This window comes from Sciurus carolinensis, chromosome 18, assembly GCF_902686445.1.
Source record: "Sciurus carolinensis chromosome 18, mSciCar1.2, whole genome shotgun sequence".
Lineage (NCBI taxonomy): Eukaryota > Metazoa > Chordata > Mammalia > Rodentia > Sciuridae > Sciurus > Sciurus carolinensis.
In genome coordinates, this window is record NC_062230.1 from 15088030 (window position 1) to 15102790 (window position 14761).

At 44.1% G+C, this 14761-nt stretch overlaps 1 protein-coding gene across 1 annotated transcript in view; it reads left to right on the forward strand.

Annotated features, from left to right (window-relative positions):
• The first annotated feature begins 4144 nt into the window (after positions 1–4144).
• The window catches only part of C18H7orf50 (chromosome 18 C7orf50 homolog), a 121533-nt gene continuing 110916 nt past the window's right edge, over positions 4145–14761 (forward strand). The window contains exons 1-2 of the mRNA XM_047534172.1: positions 4145–4260; positions 11837–11966. Of these exons, the coding sequence (XP_047390128.1) occupies positions 4145–4260; positions 11837–11966 (246 nt within the window). The remainder of the gene's footprint in view (positions 4261–11836; positions 11967–14761) is intronic.

Here is a 14761-nt window from a genome sequence, read left to right on the forward strand (position 1 = left end):
TGAGTCCTTCCAGTATTTGCATGAGTGAGGATGAACCCAGATAATCCTTCAGATGAAAGCACAGCCCTGACAGATACCCTACTTCAGCTTGAGGTACCACAAACCGAGAGGCAGAAGCATAGACCTAAGCCATGCCCATGAACCTGACCCAAGAGACTGAGAAAATGAATGTTCTTTTAAGCTGCTAAATTTTGGGTTCATTTGTTATGCAGAAATAGAACATAAATATGATCTTCCACCACTAAGAGTCCTGCCTTTCCTTGGATCCTTTGGATTTTGGAGGCTGCTTATATCATATTTACTATGACCAACACCTATGTATTGGGTAATTGAAAGTCTGATTTTGAGTTTTGACTGGGTCCCCTGGCAAGAGAAGGCTCTGCAACAGGTGGGATTTGTAGTATCAACTGTCTTGACTTGGACTGTATAACTTGGAAGACCCGAGATGCCAGGGAGGTATGAGGTGGATAAGACTCTGTGGTGTCTTTGGCAAATCCCAATAAGATTCATAGAACAGGTACCTGGGTTCTGGAGTAAAGCCAGGCCTTCTCCTGCGAGGATCACAAACCACTGAGGATGCTCCTTGTGCCCCTGGGCCCTACAATACTGACCATTGGACGTCACCTTAACATGTAACTGGAGCTATCTATCATGATCCATGACTTTACACTGTCAGATGGGTACATCAGCAATTCGCTGTACATAGTTTTTCTTGGCTTTCTATGGTGTTGTCTTCTTGCATACATAGCTATTTTCTATGGAGCTGGACAGAATATTTAAGCAAATATAATTTAGGGCCCAGGAGATTGTCTTCTAGAATTCACAGTTTCTTCCTTCAACTGGCTAGTGACACCAGCAATGATACCTGAATCCTTCCAATGCAGTTTCAGACACTGAGATGAGTTTGAGGTGAATTTCAGGAAAGCCCTGTGAAGTCGGTTTACTTCTAGTTCATGGTCACTCCTACAGTGTAGCTTTCCTGACTCTCAGCTAGAACATGGGGCATTGAACTCTGGGCCCCCAGCCCACAAAACTGCTAGAATTCCTGCTCAGATTCTCAGCCTTTCTTCTGGCTCTTCTAGAATCGACTGCCCCCTAGGTGAAAATTGTCCTAAATGCCTAAATGTCAGGCTAATTGCTTTGGGATTCTTTTTCTTTTATTTATTAGCCTCATAATATTTTACTGCTCAATTGGCACTCAGATACCATAAAACAGAACCAGTATTTCTTTCCTTTTTTTTAAATTGTCCCAAGTGGGGAATAGAGACCAGAATTTTTTTTTTTTTTTTTTTTTTTTTTTACTGTACTGGGGATTGAATCCAGGGCCTTGTGCATACTACAAAAGTACTGTGCCACTAAGCTATATCCCCATCCTAGAATTTTTTTTAAATGGCTATATTTCGATCAGTTTTTAATTGTGTTCAGTGGAAAACTGATGTGCATTGCCTACCCATATATTCCCAGAGCTAAATAAGCAAAACCAACTGTGTTTACATATGCACATATTTTATTATATATTATTAGTAAGGGTGAGTGTTTTTTGGGTGGAATTGTGTGGTCATTGTGGGAGCCAGTTGGAGCTATTTGAAAACTGAATCTCCAACATGCTAATTCCTGTTTTGGCAAGTCTGAGTATGTACTCTGTAGACACTCTCCTACATGCACATGAGGGAGACAAACTAGGTATTTGCTATAATTTACTCATAACAGCAAGAAACTAGAAAGCTAATTATCAAAGTGAGCGATACCAGAGAGCACTAACTTGTGCTAGCACCGTAAGTCCCCTCGACCCCACCTTTCCTCTGGTACTACTACATCCCACTGATGCTTACCTCGAAAGTTGGTTGACAAGTTATCACGCTCTCCTCCGATGGCAAAAACATCTAGATTATTATTTCTAAAATTTGACAATTGGCACACAGGGTGTTTGTCACCAGAAGAGGTCCCAGGAGTTCCTGGAGCAGGGCCTCAACTCAGGATGAGTGGGGTTGTTGACATATGTGATATAAAGGAATTTCAGCCTGCATCAGTTAGAGGCACAGATGTCACAGGAAAGCAGGGAGCTGAAACTCCAAACCTTTGCTCTGTGTTCTGATGAAAGAAAAGTTAAAGTCAGACACTAAAAGTCATGCAAGAGAACTTTATTATAAGTGAGATGAAAGTAAAGTAAAAGCAAAGTGAGGCTTAAGCAGAGAACACTCTGGAGAGAGAGTGGGCCATCTCGGAGCAGAGAACAACAAGGGAGACAATGCTGTCTCCAAATTTATTATTGTTTGATGTTTACCAGGAGAACTGGGTACCACCTTCTGTACTCTTTCCTAATCAGGTGTTCAACTCCTCCTTCACATCAACCCGAACTGTCATGGTGGCCATCCTATTTAAGGGGGTTTCATCTACAAGTTAATCCCATGTTCATGTGGGCACTGGGGTCAATAGCTGGTCAGAAGTTACCTTAGTGCACCTGTGCTACTAAAGGACTCTTCCTTCCAAGACAAATGGAGATATTTATAGCTATAATTCCTAGTTTTACTTCGAAATCAATGAACCCTCTCATGAGTTAGTCCCATTAGGGGCTGGGGCTGTAGCTCAGTGGCAGAGCACTTGCCTAGCATGTGTGAGGCACAGGGTTTGATTCTTAGCACCACATAAAAAATATATATATATATAGTATGCTGTCCATCTACAACTACAAAAATAAAAAATAAAAAACAGAGTCCCATTAATCCTTTTCTCTTGACATGATTTCCAACTAGCTCCCTTGCTTCTGTTTATTTTCTACAATTAGCTACCACCCTTTTCTTTCTTGTCTACTTTGGAAGTAGTTTAAAGAAGACCATAACGTGATTTAAAGAATACTTGTGAACTTGCCTGCTTTTCACTGCTCATTGTTAGCTACTACCTGATGCAGGGACTTATTTAAGAAAAGCAAAGATGTATTCAAGGGAGAATGCAGGCCCTCTCAAGAGAAAAACTTTTGGGGTTCAAAGAAAGTTGGTGAGGGGTGGGCATGGGAAGGTAAGGATGACATCATTCTGATGATCACAAGGTGGTTTATGGTGTCTAGTCCTTCGCATGGTGTTATTATCTGATCAGTACATGATGTTGGAGAATCCCCTAAATTATAGGTTTCTTAAAATATGGTATCTCTTCTTTGTTTAATCTAGTCATTATGTAAGCTAATGAACAGTGTCCAAGGTAATTTTCACAAGTGGTGAATTTCCAGTAACTCTTAAAATTTACAGATTTCCCAGAAATTTGGGAGTGAACTAACTTGGGGAGTGACAGGACTGGAAAGGTACTTGGAACTTAAGATTAAAAGTATATTTGTGTCCTTCCTTTTGACCTTTTTTTTTTTTTTTTTTGGTGATGGGGGGGTGGGCGGGCGTAATGGGGATTGAACCCAGGGGCGCTTAACCACTGAGTCACATCTCCTTTTTATATTTTATTTTATATATATATATGTATATATATATATATATATACTATGTTGTAGATATATATATATATATATATATTTGTGTGTGTGTGTGTGTGTGTGTGTGTGTGTATTTTATGTTTTATTTTTTATTTTGAGACAAGGTCTTGCTAAGTTACTGAGGCTGGTCTGGAACTTGGCGATGCTCCTGCCTCTGCCTCCTGATCTATTCATTTCTTCTATTCTACCTCGTGTCTACTCCCTGTAGGTCTGCGTCTACCTGCACACAGTGGAGTGACACATATTTCACACCCGTCCCGCCTGTGGCGGCCTCCGCTCTAAACTGCTGTTCTTGGATGCCTCTGCACGTTTCGGACATCCATGTGCCATGCATAACCTTGTTGCGTATTAAGACGGTACACAGCACCACTGCAGCAGTCCCTATTTGTGTTCTCTTTTCAGCACCTGTCCTTCTGTACCCGAGTTTTAAGAACTCAGCACCAAGTCTGGATGCCCACAGTTAGAGCTCACCGGCTCCAACTAGGCTGAGAGTTGCACACACGAGCTAGCACATGTCGGCCAGAGGGCGAGTTGCCTTGGCAACTGGCGCTCCCGCAGCCACTAGGACGCGTAGAGATGACGCAATCATTCTGCGCCCGGGCGGGGACCGCCCCCTTGAGGCTGCCACTTGCCATTGGTCGGCCATAAGACCGAGGCAGGCTTCGCCCAATGGGGGGCGCCGCGCGGTTGAAGGCGGGTCTGCGAGTATCTGAGGCGCTGGGCCGGACGGAAGCTGGCCTCCTCGCCTTAGCAGGGCGCGCGCAGGTGCGCGCAGGTTTGTACAGGTAAGTGCCCGGGGCTGCTGCGGGGTGCCTGCGATCTGGTCCGCGCAGGAGATCAGCATCCTGGGCGCTGGCCCCTGCACGTGGGTTTTCGGAGGCCATGCCGGCGTCCATGGAAGGGTTGGCTGGCGGACGCGGGCGAGCGGAGGACTCGCTGGGTCCAGGCACCTGCCTGTCTTGCGGATTGGAGCTTTGTGAATCCTTGCTGAGGCTCTTCGGAGCTCCCTTTCTATCATAAGCATGTTTTGCATTTCCTTCCGCCATCCATTCATTCATTTAAAAAACGTTCCGGGTTCATCGTGTGTGTCGATATGGCTGAAAATGCAGTGAACGAAACACAAACCTCGAGTCTGGTGAACTATATTCTAGAGGGAAGAGACAGATGAGGAAGACCACGTACCGGGTGGTGATATATACCATGGAGAAAAGTCACGACAGAGATACGGAAAGTGGAGAGGCGGAGCAGGTTAAGGAGTGAAACACCTTGGTAGCTTCTCTAGGTATTGGAAACATCAAGTGCTGGGGGATCAGCAAGGAGCTCCGTGTGCCCAGGGCCAAGTGAAGAAAAGAGAAAGGAGTAGTTGTGTTGAGTGCAGTTTGATCACGTGGGACCCTTCAGCTTCAAGGAGGACTTTGGCTTGTAGTGGAAGGGGAAACCTCGGGAAGTTTTCAGTCAGGTGAGATGTAATCTCACTGAGGTGTTTTGAAATCATTCAGGATGGGAAATCAGCTGGAGGGATGAGGGCAAAATTGAGATCTGTAGCAGGCTGTGAGAGATAGTAAAATTCTGGATGCTTTTGAGCCAACAGGATTTAGTGGTGGTTGGATTTTTGTGTGAGAAAGGAAGAGGAGTTGTAAGTGGCACTGAGGTTGTACCTTGAGCTAAAATCTGGATTTCATCAGATGGCTGTTTATCAAGAAGGCAAGACACCTTGGGGAAGATCAGGTTTGTGGAGGATGATCAGGAGCTTTGAGTATCGTGAATGAGTCTTGACATGATATGTGTGTGGGTGTGATGTGTAGGTGTACATACAGTTACATGAGCGAATCGGCAGTGTAGTGCAGAGACATTGCCCAGAAGAAACCTCCAATTGGAGAAAGCTAGAAGCCATCAATATCTAACTCGTATTTGGAACCATATTGCTAAGCAAGATTGCAAAGGGAGTAAGGAAGTTGAATCCAGAACCCAGAACTTTCAGAGTTCAAGATCAGGGCCATCAAGAGACAGCAGAGGGGGCTGGGGAGATAGCTCAGTTGGTAGAGTGCTTGCCTTGCAAGCACAAGGCCCTGGGTTCGATCCCCAGCACCCCCACCAAAAAAAAAGAGACAGCAGAGTGTGCTGTCTCTGCTGGAAAAGTAGAACATGCATGCCAAGAGAGGGGCTGGGAGCAACTGACACATGCTGCTGAAACTCATCGATGGGACTCAGCCACATGGGTGCGATTGTGGTGAAGGGGCTGGGGAGAGGGTGCAAGAGAGGACAGGAGTTCCTGAGAAATTCAGTGTGCATCAAAGGGCCAGTGGAGAGCAGAGAGTGATGAGATATGGGAGGTCATAACTGGTATGGTAGAAGGGAAGAGCTAATGATGCAGGAGAGGGGAGAATTGCTTAAAGCACTGCCTTGAGGGGTAAAGGGGAGGACTCTACTGATGGATGATGTGGTGGGAGCTTGTGGAAGTTCCCTAGGATTTTTTTCTGTGTTCTCGGTGATCCAAAACTTAAGGACATCTACTGAGAACAGAGATGTTGGAGGTGTGAGATGAAGAGTATCGAAGGAAGGAATCAGTCTGGAGAGAGGTCGGAATAGAGAGGATAGAGAGGTGTGCAGTCGCTGTGTAGCACTGACGGTCCCCTTGAGGTTAGAGCTTCTGAATTTAAACTGAGACTCGTCAGCCTAAGTCTGTGGGCTTTCCAACTCTGTGGAGTTGCAGGCTTGGAATACACGGGCAGGCAGGTCCCTGAGGTGGGGTTTTGCAGGCAAGTGCCCTGAAGGGAGAAAGCCACAAGGGAGTTGAGAGAGTGTAAGGGAGTGATTGAATGAGAAACCATGGAAATTACATTTTGGAGGTGAGAACAGAGAGGAGTGAGGGACATTGAAATGCAGTAGGATCAGTGAATTGCAGGTCTTGGTGAGGTTAAAAGATTATTGGATTCCAGGGTGCCAGCTGGAGAGACAGGAGGTGGGATTGGCAGTGGAAGCTTGGCATTGGGATGGTGGTGGGCTTGGAGTGACTGCGTAAGAGTGTTCAGATAGACCCCAAGAGGGAGGGGATGGAGCAGCGTCCATGGGCAGAATAGCAGAGGCTGGGAGGCCACTAATCTAAGCAGGCTGTTCAGAGCATGGACTAGGCATGGGTCAGCGTGGGTCAAACAGAGCCACAGTCCAGGTGTGGGCGCTGCCATTCTCCTGGATTCCTTGCACTGAGCCCTTAGAGATCTGTGGGCTTAAGGTGGGCCTTTGACTGGTGGGTTGGGAGGTCCCCTCTAGAACCTGCCCAGACCACAGCTGATGCCCCTGGCAAGAGGCTGCAGCTGGGTCTGTGGGTGGTCTTTTCAGGTTTAAAAGGTGTGCCTGATGTTTTCCTGTCAGCTGATTTATCTCATCAGGATCCTGTGAGATGCTTTTCTACTTGGCGACCTGCAGCTTTGCCTGCGTGTGCCAACCCGACCGCTGGCAGTGTGGCTCGGCAGCTCTCGTCTTCCCGTGCTTGCTCAATCCGGCCCATCTGCTTTCTACTGGTGGAATTGTTCATTTGCTGTTTGAATCTTTTGAGCTGTGTCTTAAAACAATTCTTTCCTTTTGCTTTTATTGTAGAAATTACAGAAGAGCATACGAAAACGATAAACATTCTTATAATCCGACCCCTAAAATGTTCATATTTTAGTGTATTTCCTTTTAGCTTTTTTCTTTGTGCACATTTGTCTATAATTTTTCTCACAAAACGAGATTAATATTCGATTTTCCTTTATATTGTATTATGAGCACTTACTCACGTGACTGATGTTCCTTGAGATCACAGTTGTTAATGGTTTTGTTGGAATATTCCTTTGCACAGAGGAGTCATTCATTTACCCAGCCCGCTACTGTTGGACAATTATGGTGTTTTCAATTTTTTAATATTAGAGATAGTGTTGCCATTATCATCTGCGTACATATAAATCTCTGTCCATGATTATTTCATTAGGATGAATTCCTAGCAGTGGAATTACTGGGCCAAAGCACTTGATAAATGTTATAAAATTGTCATTTAGAAAGGATGCACCAATTTATCCTCCCATTAGCAGGGCATAATAATGTCCTTTCTCCCTATTCTCTGACCAATACTGTACATGTAATTTTAAAAAAATTCATGTAAAAAATTGTTTTTTTTGTTTATATTTGATACTGGGAGTTGAACTGTACTACATCCCTAGCCCTTTTTATTTTATTTTTTTGGTACTAGGGATTGAATCCATGGGCACTCAACCACCAAGCCACATCCCCAGCCCTTTTTATTTTTTATTTTGAGACGGGGTCTTGTTAAATTGTTTAGGGCTTGCTGAGTTGCTGAAGCTGGCCTCAAATTTGCCATGCTACCTCAGCCTCCTGAGTAACTGAGATTATAGGCATGTGTTACCACGCCTAGCTAAAAGTCAATATTTTTTAACCTATCAAATTAGCTGTCACATATGCGTGTAACTGAAAACTCACATGGCGCTAGATGACTTGCAGACCAAAGTCACTTGTCTCTTTTGCCCCCAGTTATACTCTTTAGAGGCAAGCACAGTTCAATGTTGCAGCTGTTTCTACTGGGATTACTTCCACGTTTCTAAATAATATGCTTGTCGTGTGGTTATTTGCCAATTTCAGAATACTCTATTGATTTTCTACTCTGATGGGCAGGTGTGCCTGTTTCCGCATCCCACGCCAGCTGCATGGGTCCCAAGGGTGAGTGGACTGGTCTGTGTAAAACTGTCGGGGCCTTGCCTTGGTGAAGCCTCTGAATGCTAATTCCTGTAGCAGTTTCAGTTTCAGTGGTTCTGAGGGTTGGCTTCCTTAACATCCTGGACCCTCTCTAAATCCTCCCAACCACCAAACAGAGGGGAAATCTTGGGTTTTCAGTTGCTCTACAGAAATTAATCCAGCCACTGGGAATGGCACTGATCAAGGGTGGCCCGCTACTCAGCTGCGGTGTAGCCATGACCTCAGCCGTGGCCAGGAACAGACAGCCCACTTTGAGGGCACAAGGAGCCTTCTACAACAAGTATCTTAGCACATGTATTTTCCCCTGTTTCTATCGTTCGTATTTTTTTAAAACAGCACTTGAACATTATATTTTTAAATTTATGGTAACTTGAGAGAGATTATAGTTTGTTTTTGTTTTTTTTAGTGTATTCATGGGGTTGTGCAACCACCGCCAGAATCTAACTTTAGAATATTTTCCTCCTCCCAGAAGACATCCTGTCCCCACTAGCAGTTACTGACTGCTACTTCTCCATAGCCTGAGTAGCCACTGGCCTTGTGTGTCTCTGGTTTGCTCATTCTGAGCACTTGATGCAGGTGGAATTGTGTAACATGTGGCCTTTTGTGTCTGTCTCCTTTCACTTAGCATCATGTTTCAAGGGGACATATTTTGTAGATGTATCAGTATCTCACTTTTTTGTGGCTGAGTAATATTCCACTCTGGACACACTATAGTTTGTTTATCTACTTGTCCATTGGTGGGCATTTAGGTTGTTTCCACCTTTTAGATATTATGAGTAATACTGCTATGAACATTAGAATACAAACGTTAATGTGGATGTGTTTATTTCCTTTGGATATGTACCTAGGAGTGGAATTGCTGAGTCATATGGTAACTGCATGTTTTTAACTTTCTGAGGAACTGCCAGATTGTTTTCCAGAGTGTCTCTGCCACCTACACAAGCAGCGAATGACAGCTTCAGTTTTTCCAAATTCTCAGCAATGTTTAGTTATTACGTCTTTTTTTTCTTTTTCTCCTTTGGTGCTGGCCTGGAACCCAGTGCCTCGCACCTGCTCGGGAAGCGCTCTGCACTGAGCCGTCTAACCCTGTGTTGCCATCCTATTGAATGTGAAGTGGTATCTCTGATTTGCATTTCCTAAATGACTAGTGAGGGTAAGCCTCTTTTCAGGTCTTCAGTGTGTACTGAAAACCTTTGCTTTTTCTAAAATTGAGTTATTTGCCTTTTATTATTGAGTCGTAAGAGTTCTTCCCGTGTTCTGGATTCACGGGTCTTGTCAGATGTGTGATGTACAAATGCCCTCCCTGATACTGTAAATCGTCCTTTTTACTTTCTTGCTGGCATCACTTGCAGCACAGAATTTTTAAATTTTGCTACTTATGTTACTGAGAAACCGTTGCCTAATCTGGGGTCATAAAGATTTATATCTGGGGCTGGGGTTGTGGCTCAGTGTTAGTATGCTTGCCTAGCATGTGTGAGGCACTGGGTTTGATCCTCAGCACATTAAAAAAAATAAACTTATTATATCCATCTACAACTAAAAATATTTTTAAAAATTAAAAAAATAAAGATGTATCCAACACAACTATATAAAATATATAAATATATAAAAAATATATAAATATTTTAAAAAATATTTATATCTATGTTTTCTTCCAAGAATTTTATGTTTTAGGTCTTATATTTATGTTTTTGATGCATTTGAGTTCATTTTTGTGTGTGGTGTGAGGTAAGGCTTCAAATTTATTGTTTCATGTGTGGCTATCCGGTTGTCCCAGCAGCATTTGTTGAAGATGTTGTTCTTTGAATTGCCTGGCTGCCCTTGTTGAGACTTGAGAGTCAGTTGACCAAAGATGAAAGTAAATATTTTCTAGAAGAAACATTCGGTGTCTCAGAGTTATGAGTTATCTCTTAGAACTGTTAAAAGAAGTCACTCTATAATATGGAAAAGTCTTTTTCTTTTTAGCAAATAGACTTAGTGATTAAAGTTTTTAATGATAACTTACAGAATGAATATAGATTTAACTTTTATAGTAACTGGTGTGTAAATATTTGCTGAACTTATTTCTCTAACAAGGTAATGGGCTGGCTCCATCTTTTGTGTTTTCAATGTCCCTGTGTCAACAGTCTCTCATTCTTTCAAGATATCTTATTACACAGTTAATTGAAATTTGTAGCCTCTGGCTTCACATACTTTTTAAAGATAAGGCTTAATTAAGGAATACGGAGCTTGGAATTTTCTGGCTCTGGAATAGTAATATTCTCAGTGTGCTATAATCAGGGACAGACCCAAATGGGACTGGAGGTCCTTGGTGCTGGCTCCCCTTGTGACCCACCCAGGTCCACCTTATGCTCCCCTGACTTCCTCTCATGTAGAGTGGTATTTGACCCCTAATCTGGTCTTTAGGGATGCTTGCTACTTCTGGGCACTTTTCATTATGATCATCCTCTTTTTCTTTTTCCTTCCTCCCTCCTTCCCTCCCTCCCTCCCTTCCTCCCTTCCTTTGGTGGGGTGAAGGGTGGTGGTGGTGTCTGGGGATTGAACCCGGGGCCTTGCATAGCGAGGCAAGTGTTCTTCCACTGACTATGCTTCCAGGTCACCTTCCTGTGACCCCGCCCCTTTTGCATGGCAATTCTCATCCTTGACATGGTATGTATTTGTCTCCCCCATAGGAACCCGGGTTCCATGTGGGTAGGGGTTCTGGGCTGCTAGTTTCTACTTCTCCCTCCTGGAGGCAGTGGGTCCCCGCTTCAGGTCCCAGCAGCAGCCATTGACTTCCTGAAAGGCCCAGGGCTCTCCCCTTCCCCATCCTAGGCTTCCAGGCTCTGGCACCCTCAGCCATTTCTCTTGGTTCCCTCATCACGTAATCCCATGGAGGGAATTGATTTTACGGTTTGTGGACTTTTTCTGTTATACAGGTGTCATTGCTGTGCGGGAGGAAATGGGCCTGCTAGGCACATCTCTCCTCTCACATCCCATATTTCTTGCTTAAGTCCTCACGATTGGCCTGGTCGGAGGAGATGCCTCAGGCTCCTGGTGATCCCGAAGCCCTTCCACCTGTGGGTGGTCAGGCGCCTGTGGTAGGGTGGGTGACTCGTCCATAGCCTGTTTAGGAATATGAATTCGTCCAGAATTGTAGAAAATAAAACTGACCCAAATTTTTAATGGAAGATGCAAATTTTCACCTGTTGGAAAACTGTGATATTGTCACTAAAAATGGTATTTGTCCTAATTTTAGGAACTTTATTTTCATGTGAGGTCAGAAATATGGAATATAGGGCTGGAATTGTAGCTCAGTGGTAGAGCGCTCGGGTAGCATGTGTGAGGCACTGGGTTTGATCCTCAGCACCATATTACAAAATAAATAAACAAATAAATAAAGGTATAAAAAAGATTGCTATCTTAAAAAAGAAAAAATGGAATATGTAATGTATGCATGCTATGCCAAGAAAAAACACCCAGAAAATCGAAAAAGCACTTATATATATAATATTTTATGAAATACCTTTGTAGTCTCTTATAGTAGGAGAGTGCTCTCTCCCCTTGTTTAAAAATATTATCTGACTTGAACCTCTTTTTTCCTATGGATTTAGCAGTGTGCTTTCTCTGTTGCAGGATGGCAAAGCAGAAAAGAAAAGGTCCCGAAGTAACAGCAAGAAAGAGCAAAAAAGTAAAGAAGGCCTCTGCAGAAGAGAAACCTCGGGCACCTGAAGCCACAGCAGACAAAGAGGAAGCCAGCCCCAAGGTAAGACCACCAGGGCCTCTGTGGAGCAGAGGACCACAGGAGCGCCTGCTGAGAGCAGTTGCAGTGTGAGGTTGGAGCATTGTTCCTGCCTCACTTCGGCTGCCCCATCTGCTGACCTCTGGGTCAGGCATCTGTTTTATATCAGCCGTGATGGACTAGATTGGCCACAGCGGGCCCAGGGTGGTGGGACCCTGCAGCTGTGCTAGGGATATGCTCCCCTGAAGAAAGGGAGAGTGCTCCCCTGAAGAAACGGAGAGTGCTCCCCTCCGGGACAATATGTGATGGGGCCTGGAGAGTTGTGCTTAAAAACTTACGACTAAAATGTTCATTTCTAGCATTAACACTGCAGAGAGTTTGAAAATCAGCTGTTAAACATCCCTGTTTGAACTGCATGCAACAGATTATAAATAACTGTGATTTGAATACCAACCAAGACCAGGCATGAACAATCTCTTTTCCTAGTGTATTTCTGTTCTTCATCCTGAAATCTTTTCTGCCACAAAAATATGTGTATACCTTTAACTTTTGAAAAATCTAAAATTTTTTGTTACTGTAAGTTCTGAGTGTTGAAATTTTACTTCTATATAGGGCTGTCTTTATTTAGTAGTTTGCATTGATCAAAACAGCATAACATATCACAAATGTTGTCAAATCAGTCAGTGTAAAACATAGCATGGTTCAGCATGCGTTACATGGTGACACGGCCACGCTTCCTAGAGTGTTGCAGTTGGTTCATGAACCTTGATGAGTTTCGTGTTTGAGTGAGATAGGGTTTAATGTTGTTGTTTTTTTCCCCCTTGTTTCTCATTTCTAGATAGAAATAAATAAGTAAATGGAATAGAAGGAATAGAAGTTTTGTTCTAGCAATGTTACTTAATTCATTGAACTGAGACCATTGATTTTTTTTTTTTTTTTTTTTTTTTTTTTTTGGGAACCAGGGATTGAACCCAGGGGTGCTTCACCACTGAGCTACATCCACAGCCCTTTTTTATATTTTATTTAGAGACAGAGTCTCACCAAGTTGCTTAGGGCCTCCCTAAGTTGCTGAGGCTGGCTTTGAACTCACTATCCTCCTATCTTAGCCTCCCAAGCTACTGGGATTACAGGTGTGTGCCACTGTGCCCCGCCTCATTAAATGATTTTTTAGGGACATATTTTGTTTATATATATATGTATATGTGTGTGTGTGTTTATATTTTGGTGCTGGGGATTGAACTGAGGGCCTCGTGCATGCTAGGCACACACTCTACCACTAAGCTATACTCCTAGTCCACAAAGTATATTTTAAATATCAACCATTAAGTGACAACTTGATTAGGCCCTTCATTTTTTTCGGAAGGAAGGCTTGGCCACTGCCTGACTAGTCCAAGGGTTTGTTCACTTTTGCAGCATGGCACCATATTTCAGACTGTCTTTGTGTAGTGACCCAGAGGCTCCTATGCCCTGGGGTGGTGCACCAAGGTGTGATTCAGGGTGGCAGGTATCCTTTCTTTTATAAAATGAGAGAAGGGCAGCAGGAAGGCAGAGCCCACCTGACTCCTTGACTGACACCTAGTCTGGACATTCTGTCGCCTTCAGCAAGCCTGCATGGACAACTGGCCCCAGGGGGATCCCTGACCACTGGAGTCTTGATGTCCTTAGGGTTGTGCCAGGACATCCAGTGAGGCAGCTCTGAGCCTTTGAGAGACGTGTGAAATAATGGGTACAATGTGTCTGGTAGCAGCACAGAATCTGTGGGCAGGATGGATGGGACAGGCGAGTGTGCCAGGAGCAGGTCACCACCACCTGAGGGGTGGGGAAAGTCCAGACCCAGGACCTCTGCTTGTCCCGGGCCATCTTTGGCTGTCTGCTCATGACATCTGGCAGCTGCGTGGATGCAAGACACCTGCATCATTTGCACAGGCCCCTCAAGGAACAGAGTAGAACTTTTCCTGTGTCTTACTCTGATTGGGCTCTTGTATAGCAGGTGGTGAAATTCATTAAATTCCTGTTTCTCCGGGCCTCCTGTCTCCTGCTGAGGCCACTCAGGTCAGTTCTTTGTGGTTTCCAGATTCCAGGTGGAAGCAGGTTCCCTAGAGCTCCTGGAGTCCCGCATGGTGGTCCTGCGTGCTCCTTGCAGAGCCATGGTCCTTCCTCATGATTCTGTCCTGTATTGAGGCTCCTCCAGTTTCCTTAAAATGAGCTCTGTGCCATCGCTTTGGAGGTTTTTCATATTGTTAAACTTCTACCTTTCCTTTTGCAGTGAGCCTAAGGCAGGCCACTAGCCACTAGCAGACTCACAATAACTCGGCTTAGTGCTTATGGCAAATATGGGCCAAGATTAAAATTCCTGCGTTAGCAGGGAGTGATCGATACCCTTTTTGTTCAAATCCAAATGATTTTTTAAAGTACATGATTTCTTTTTTGGTTCTGGGAATGGACCCAGGGTCTCGCACATGCTAGGCAGTGGCTCTACAGTGAGCGACATCCCCAGCCCTCATTGTTTTTTATTATTAAAATATATTTGATTAAAAGAAATATATTTGATTAAAAGAAATTTGGGAAAACAAGAAAGAAGAAAGCGTTTGGAGTGTGTTTCCTGCTAGTCTGTCTCTCCATGCTAGATCTTGGTTTGGTTTATAACATGGTGTTACTGATAAATTTGTGTGCTGTGTTCAGTTTTCTGGCCACAGGTTTTGAGCTAGTTTTAGGCTCACCAGGAGCTGTGGGATGTCCCGTTGGCCTTTGTTGGGGGCCGCTGGAAGCCATCACTGACCAGTAGAGGTCGACAGCCACACTCCTCGAGGGAGCGCGTG